General features: G+C 36.4%; 1 protein-coding gene across 1 annotated transcript; it reads left to right on the top strand.

Annotated features, from left to right (window-relative positions):
* The first annotated feature begins 18 nt into the window (after window positions 1–18).
* LOC133520386 (COP9 signalosome complex subunit 6) lies at window positions 19–8,690 on the top strand. Its single transcript, XM_061854778.1, has 6 exons — window positions 19–413; window positions 920–1,051; window positions 1,307–1,458; window positions 2,963–3,128; window positions 6,665–6,858; window positions 7,345–8,690. The coding sequence occupies exons 1-6, from the start codon at window positions 167–169 to the stop codon at window positions 7,483–7,485; spliced, it is 1,032 nt and encodes a 343-aa protein (XP_061710762.1). The 5' UTR covers window positions 19–166; the 3' UTR covers window positions 7,486–8,690.
* The last annotated feature ends 55 nt before the right edge of the window (window positions 8,691–8,745 follow it).

The following is an 8,745-nucleotide window of genomic DNA, read 5'->3' as shown; positions in this document are numbered from 1 at the left end:
ATATCTCTTCCTTCCATAGTACTCGGTTTCTGTTTTTCTTATATTCGTATTTTTTTACTTGAACGTAAGCTATAAATTAGTCTCCTCTTGTAATCGTTAATTTTCACTGTATACATTTCATGACAAGGTCAAAACCTATTGTGAATCATTAGACTGATCACGCATTATGTCGAGTGCGGATCGGATTGACTTTGAAATGGAAGTTGAAGTCGAGAGTGCATCATCGGGGCCCGCGGCGGAGCCCCCTAATCCGACATCGCCGTCAGCACCCATTCCAGCTGCAGACAACAAGAGCGTGGTAGTTACCACCGCAACGTCTGGTTCTGTTACCGTATCCCTTCATCCATTAGTCATTATGAATGTTTCCGAACACTGGACTCGACTTCGAGCACAAGAGGGCTCACCACAAACCGGTATGATGGAAGAAAAGTATTCTGGTTTTAAAGTCATTTCATAATGATATTTATGCAACCTCACTTTTAACCTCAATTTTAACTGCTACATTTAACTTTATAAATTTTATTACAACAATACAGCTTTTGTTATTAGTGCATTTAACTATTATAACTTAATGGATTACTTTGCATAACAAAGAAAAAAAACCATAAAAGTTGGAGTAGCAGGATTCCTATTATTTACTTCATTATTATCGGGTTACCTACAATATACCAGCTTTCCCTCTAATATTGGCCACCACCGTTACCAATGTTACTATGAGATAGGCGCCAGATATTATTTGGAATAGAAGCCTATGGAGGAATCTGGTCTTCAACAGAAGGACATGATGTCACGATCCTCAGTATTGAGGGACCGCCTGAAGCAGAAAGATTATTAGGGTGGTCTAGAGTTTATATTACTACACATTATCTAGTTTTATAAGTGTTATTTTAATACCATTGTTTGATTTTGGTTTTCACAGTAATTGGAGCTCTCATTGGGAAGCAAAAAGGTCGTAACATTGAAGTAATGAATTCATTTGAACTAGTGTTTAGTGTGATTGAGAATGACATTATTATAGAGAGAGATTATTATAATTTAAAAGAAGAACAATGTAAGTAAATTATATTTATTATTTATTTTACAGAAAACATACTGAGTTTCTTAAGCATACAATAATAATAATGGGCTGACATTATTAAACTTGTAAAATTCTTGCGTTTTATACAATTTAGATATTTGAATACAGTTTCTGGCATGAACTGACAGGATTGGTCCTGACTTGAATGAATTATTGCAGTGGCTACCAGGCTGAGATATACCATTCGAAGTGCACACAAAAATTAAATTGTTTAAATATTGTTTACAGTTAAACAAGTATTCTCTGACATGGATTTCCTGGGCTGGTACACTACAGGAGATACTCCCACGGAGCGGGACATTGCTGTGCATAGGCAAATCTGTGACATCAATGAGTGTCCTGTTATGCTAATGTTAAACCCTGCTGGACGGAATGGTGATGTGAGTGTATACATGATTGACTAATGATTATAATCAAGGTCTTTATTAAACGAATGACCCCAATATATAGTTGAAATATCATGTCACAATATTTGTTACATATTATGTTGCTAATGCGAATTATAAGGACTTTTTTTATTAATTTAAGTCTATAATCTTTTTGTACTTAACTTTATTAACATGTTCACCGTGGCAATCAGTGTAACGCATAACAACCATACTTTATATCAAGCCCAGTGCCGAAGTGAGCAGGTTAAGCAACTACAGTGATGGTCTAAATTCATTGGGATCTCTTTAGGGTTCTGTAGCTGAAACTGCAAAAACGGTTTCATCATGTCCGTTCATATGTCACAGCCATTCTACTTGAAAACTATACGAATATTATAGGAAGACATATACATAGTGATGGGGGTATTATATATAATGTCATGCATTTTTCTTGGTTAAGGATTTGGTGCAGTGGAACTGCTGATGAGGACTTTGAAGTGATGAAATACTGTTTTGCTAAATTATTTTTAGTTAAAAGTTATATTTGAACTGCGAAGTTATACTTATTATTCTATCACTAACTGCACATTCTTGCTCTGCAATGGCTTTAACAGTGGTTAATTCACTAATTATTTTTATTTTGTATATTACTGCTTTGGTGTCACGCAAAATAGGCGCCAGTCGTCGAGTTGCGGAAAATCGCCCGTACTACAATACAATACAAATACCGCTTCGGTGGTGGCCAAGTGGATATGACATCTAACTTTCAATCTGGAAGTTGTGGATTCAAATCCTGGCTCGTACGAATGAGTTTTTCGGAACTTATGCACGATATATCATTTGATATATACTTGTTTGGTGAGGGAATAAATTGTGAGGAAACCTGCATACATCTGCAAAGAAATTCAAAGGTGTATGTGAAGTCCCCAATCCGCATTGGGCTAGAATGGGAAGCCTTCTTGCACATGAGAGGAGGCCTGTGCCTAGCAGTGGGACATATATAGGCTGAATAATTATATTCTATACATATTGTTATAAATTATAATTGTTACATTCATTCCCATAATATATGCCCATATATTCCCATTGTGTATATATATTTATATGTTATACTTACATATATTTGTGCTGTTTTATTTTTTCCTCTGTTCTGGTTCTCCATTTATATTTGCTACCCTTATACATATGTCTTCCTTATGGTTATATCTACTACCTGAAGGTTGTCTGGAAGAGATCGCTTTTTAAGATAAGACCGCCTGTTGTTGCTTAGTTTTTTATGTAAATTGCTGTATTTCATCATGTTTTCGTTGTGCATATTATTATTATATGATATCTCCATATGATCCAATTTATTTGCATCGCGCAATAGCTTTTTAAACCTATCTTGTCGTTATTTATAACCCATTCAATCGAGAATATCTTAGAAAAAAAATTTTGCTTAGTATTGTGTTAAGTGTAACACATTACTAAGCAAATAATGCAGTGGCGAGGTTCATAGCTAATGTGTTTGTTACAGCAACTTCCTGTAGTATTGTATGAGTCTGTGATTGATGTCGTACAAGGCAGAGCTACAATGCTCTTAGCTCCGCTCACTTACACATTAGCAGCAGAGGAGGCAGAGAGAATTGGTGTGGACCATGTGGCAAGGGTGTCTTCAGGAGAAGCAGCTCTTAATAGTTTAGGTAAGAAATTAGCCTTACATCTTTTTAGGGCTCCATACCAAAAAGGTAAAAAGGAACTTTTATGGCTTTTTGTTTCCTATTCATTTACCAAAATTCCTAGATATCAAAACAAAACTGTGTCAAAATGCCTGATTCCCAGAATGCCTCATTTTTTTCTCATAACACCACATTCAAATTATACTTGAAATTTCTATGAGATTATACTAAAAACACCTTCCAAATAAAAGAAAACATGTTGAAGTTGACACTATAAATAATGTTATACACCATGTACGAGTAATTTGATCTTAAAATAAGTAAAGCCACCAGTATTATAATTAACTCTATTTCGGATATAATCAATTATTTATTTTTATCTGATAAGGCCACTACGAGCGTGTACACTTGCCTTCGGGCCTGTTAACATATTGATTATATAGTATGAGTTTACACATTTGTTACTAAACGTAAGTGCTATCTTGGACGGTTGATGTTCGATATGACATTATTTTATTCTATTTATTTTATTTAATCTTTATTGTACAAAAGAAAAACAATCTTATAGTACAAAAGGCGGACTTATACATACATATATAACCTATATTAAAACTATGAAAACAGGATAAAGGTTTTTATTACGAGATGGTATCCGAACTATCTGAGTGCTGAGAATTTGAAACCTGAGGCTAAGACAAGGACAAATGATAATAGCGTTGTCTCTGCTTTTCCAATTGAAAGTTCGGACTTATGAAGTCCGAAATACTAAGTTATTGTTATCTTCTCCACATATATGTATACTACCTGTTTTTAGGACGAGGTAGATTATTACCAAGCCTCTAAAATTATAAATTAATACTCTCTAATCATTAAGCGACTCTTTACCTACCCTTTACCGTACCGTATAACCGTATATTTCATGCTGGGTTAGCATTGTCGGTTAATTTACTATTACCAGAGATCCAGTAGCCTTACCACGACTGCCTTATCAGTGTCAAACTGACATATTTGCTAACGTCTGCGTAACTTACTTTTTGCACATCTCGCTCGCACTAATATGCTAGTACGAAAAAAAAGAAAGTAAAATAATGAGTGTCAGTAAGAAAGTAAGTTAGGGTCACACTAGCGTCAAATTCGTGGTAAGTCTACAGGTGTGACAAAGCCGATCCCACGGCTATAGTGGATACACCCAACAGACCTTCGATGTACGATACTTCTGATGACCAGTTGCATTACTGTTGCGTCTATGTTGTGACATTACTGCGATGGCGTTGATGTCGCCAATTTGTCAATTTCCATGATATAATGAGTGACGTTCGCCGCCGCATTACTGCCGCGATTATGAATGACCTCAATGTTCCGTCACAAATTTCGAGGAAAATGACAGTTTTTACGCCGCTGCAGTAATGTCGCAGCAGGTATGCAGCTGCAGTTGATATCAAAACGTCACCTTTATGGGCTTTCATTTTGTTTTCGCTTTTTAACTTTTCCCAGATTTTAATAAAATTTGGTGGATACCCAGAGAGTATTCTGTACATTATAAGCGCAATTTCAAAATCAAATTATAAAATCATCCACTGAGTTACGAAAACGTATGGAAGTTTCTTAACTCAATGGAAAAATGCATAGAGTTTTTTGTCCCAAATTTGGAATTAGCGTTCATTCCGACCAAAATACGGAGCTCTGACAAAACAATAAATTAAACATGGCCCTTCTGCTACGAGTACTACTTCACTCGTAAGTGCTTTTTCTCAGGCTGCTTGAAATTGATACTTACATTCGAGAATCCGTCCATAGACGAATTTAAATGCAGCTTACCCACTTTTAAAAATAAAATACGTAAGCTGACATCAGCTTGTTCCCACTTATCAATATGCCGAAATAGTTTTCTATGTTACTTATATTTTTTTTTAATATTCCCAGTAGTTAACGAAACCAAGTTGGTGGACCACTGGTAAAAGGTGGGATTTTTTTCCCAGTAGTTACCACCAAAATTTGGTTAGCGTTCAACTAATAAAAACAGAATAAATATAGAGTACCTCAATCAATAATAAATTAAAAGTCGAATTAATTATAAGTTAGTTAGTTATTAGTTTGATTATAAGTCGATTACTGTTTCAGTACTGCCTTAAATGTGATAAAAAATAATCGGCCTTTGACTGATTTGTTTGTTCGTTCGTATAATTGTGACGTTTTTTGTTGAAAGCGACCTTATTGTCGATGGCGCTCACGCCATTATCTACGATGCTTCTATATAAATACAACGCTGCGCTACGCTACGCTACCTACGCTAAAAGATGGGAAAAATTCCCAGTAAACCACTGGTAACAACTTGGTGGTAATCTAGTGGGAATAACCCGAAAATTTCTGCACTTATTTTCCTACCCCACTATATGATGAGTGACTTTTTATGAAGTAGGTATTCATTGCCGTCTTGCCATAATTGAGAAAGTCTGTAGAACAAATGCAGTCGAATCAAGCTCCAGCCCAAACGGATGTTTGAGTACCTAAGCATTTATTTTGAACTACATATCTACTACAATAATTAGTAGAAAACGGTATTTATGACTCATTCACACATCACATCACAGCTTCAACGAAACCGTGGTGTCGGGGCTATATGTAGCGATGCGCTGCGCATGATTATGTAGGTATTGAACGCAAATTCTCGGGGGAAAGCGGGCATTTCGCTTCTTCTAACATGAACTATGTAAGTACATAACCTGTGGATGTTTTTAAGGTAGGTAGGTGTACCTGAGTTAACAATCCATAACATCAACCGATCTTCGTGGATCGGAAAACGGAACATTGAAATGTCTCCTTGATAGTTTGGACATTTTTTATATGCACATTTCGATGGCATATTCGCTGATGTTGGCTTTGCAAAATAAAGTTACAATCAACTGAAAAAAGGATGACACTTTATGTCTTAGTGCCTAACGTCAAATTGGCCAAATCTTATTTTATAGGTTTTTTTTTTTTAACATAAATATGTATCAGAGAAGCCAATTACAGGTGTCCACAGACAGGATACAAAGTCATATTACAGGTTAGCACAAAATTAAAGACTTTACAAACTCCAAAACATGCTATGAGAAAAGAAAGAAGTAATTTGTTTCTTATTTAAATCAATAATTAAATTAAACCTATGCTAATCTTCTGCAGGCAGGGGAGCAAAGAAACTAGATGCCATATGGTTTTTAATTATAGCAGGTTTCATTAGATGTAAATCCATGAAATCGGTTCACATTTTAAGTTTAGCGCCATCTGCAATTAGTTGTTGCCAATAATTAGTTGGGTAAAAAGCTACCGTAACGTAGTGAATTCTAAACATGGCGAAAGAGTGTAAATCCATAACGATTAAAGGCAAAAGGATGTAACTCCATAAAAAAAGAACTACTAAGGACATCTAGTGAACTAAGAGCAAATTAAATTGTTGACTACAAAATTTACTTTGACGGTACAGCTCTATACCGTCTATTCTCTTTGCTGATATGGTAGGTGCCTTGTCCCCTAGGAAATGTACAGTACTGGATAAGCACTGAGTAAAATTGTTACAGTGGCCGAGCACCTAACTGCGCAGCGGTCAGCTATAAAGATGTTGGTGTCCCGGGTGCGCGCGGTGCTGGCCACCGTGCGCGCCATCCGCGACGGCGCGCTGCCGCCGCGGCCGGGCCTGCTGCGCGAGGCGCGCGCGCTCGCCAACCGCCTGCCCCTCCTAACCTCGCAGCAGTTCCGCACTCACTTTTATCACGTAAGTATTTCCAGCGTTCTACGCTAACAATATTGTTATCCTGCTAACTTGATTGTAATAGAGAGGTATAGACTAAGGAAAAAACGTGCCCCTTAGTTTGGCATCTAAAACAGATGTCGCTGTACTGCGCCATATGTTTTGCGGTACCTGAATTGTCGAACGTCAATTTTTGACAGTCAGTTACCCCAAAATGTACAGCGCCATCTCGTTTCGTTGTCAATTTCGAAGCACGAAATTTCGCTATTATTAGGGTGAAAGATTTAAGAGTTTGAGCACAGCCAGCAGCAATATATGATCTATATGTGTTTTAAGTGTATTGATCTGTAAAAGCTAATCATTGTGTAGCAGTGCTGGCTCAACTGCAGCTACAGATAACGAGAGAGATATAAAACTGCCTCGCCATACATAATATTTATTAGATAACCCGTCAGCCGCCCATTACAGATACCATACAAGTGGCTCTAATTCCATATTGTTCTTTTTCAGCAATGTAACGACGTAGCTCTTATGACTTACCTCGGCACCATCACGAAGGGATGCAACGCTATCAACCAATTAGTTAATCGATTTAATGTACTTTATGACAGACAAGGAATGGGTCGTCGTATGAGAGGACTCTTTTTTTAAACAAAAACAGAATGTAATATTCTTGCAATGAGATCAACAGTAAGTGGTGCGCATCAGAATGTCCAAATGGACTAACTGGCGACTGTCAGTGTAAAAAGAATTGTATGTTTTATATGCATATGCGATATTGTTTTAATTTTTTAATTGTTATAATGTTCGTACCAGGCTGTCATTACAAGAAATGTCCAATATACAGATTAATTGTACATCAGAATGGTTGTAATGTACCTAAAAAAAAATATCGAACTATTTGAAAACGGTGATGAAGTAAAACACCGATGAAGTGATCAGTGAACAGGTTTAGTGAAATGTACTTAGTCATTTGTATAGTAGGCGAAAAATAAAGTGAGCCGATGAATGCTATCTCGAATGGCTCTCTTACAATAGGATAATAAAACCGCGGGGATCTTTCTCTTTTACTCTGACTAAGGGCTTGTGCACAAATCACGCGAGGTTCGATATAGAGGGGGAGGGGGACTAAGAAAAAATATCTACCATATACTTTTTTCGGTTTTATTAAACATAAATCTTCACTTGGCACTTCAAAATAGCGAGTCTAAACAAGATTTACTCTATACAATACTATTTATCTTAAAATAAATTCGAATAAAAACAAATAAAAAAAATACACGTGAGGTTATGTGGGGGAGGGGGGGTTCGCCAAGAACCTCACCAAATATCACCAAGGGGAAGGGGGGGGGGGGAAGATAAGTAGCCAAAAAAACCTCGCGTGATTGCTCTAAGACGTAATTACAGTGAGAGAGAAAAATGCCCGCAATTGACGAACTTCGATTTTCGCGGTTATAGCCCAGAGATCGCAACCGGTTTTTTGCAAAAACTTCAAAAGAACTACTTATAATACATTTCCGTTTTAGTTTATACTCCAAATGTAGACTCAGTTGTGTTTTTAGATGACGATTTCGCATTATTAGATTGCCCAGAAATGAAATAATTACCAAATTACGAAAAAACTGTTTTCGTTCCCATACAAAAAATACCGGTTTCCGATCCCTGATTAAAACAATTAACCCCCGGTATTGCTTACGTACCTACTTGGGCTAAACAATCTTAATCCCACTTAACAACATTTTAATTTATATGTTTTACTAGTATTTTAACTTTTCAATGTGAAGTCTATTGTTTTAAAATAATATTTATGTAAAGACACATTAATTTCAAAGTAAAGACAATTTGTGGCGAAAAAAGTTTCATTTACCTAATAACGTGTCGATATTATCCTAGAAACACAGAGTATCATTA

This window comes from Cydia pomonella, chromosome 1 (genome assembly GCF_033807575.1).
Source record: "Cydia pomonella isolate Wapato2018A chromosome 1, ilCydPomo1, whole genome shotgun sequence".
In the NCBI taxonomy this organism is placed as follows: Eukaryota; Metazoa; Arthropoda; class Insecta; order Lepidoptera; family Tortricidae; genus Cydia; species Cydia pomonella.
The sequence above is the reverse complement of the archived record's forward strand: the minus strand, read 5'-3'. Positions and strand labels throughout refer to the sequence as shown.

Excerpts from the sequence above, each read along its gene's own strand:
- LOC133520386 (XM_061854778.1), top strand. The coding sequence starts at position 167 with ATGTCGAGTGCGGATCGGATTGACTTTGAAATGGAAGTTGAAGTCGAG. Across the intron at positions 414-919 it reads AGAGGGCTCACCACAAACCG|TAATTGGAGCTCTCATTGGG; the intron begins GTATGATGGAAG and ends TGGTTTTCACAG. Across the intron at positions 6,859-7,344 it reads TCCGCACTCACTTTTATCAC|CAATGTAACGACGTAGCTCT; the intron begins GTAAGTATTTCC and ends GTTCTTTTTCAG.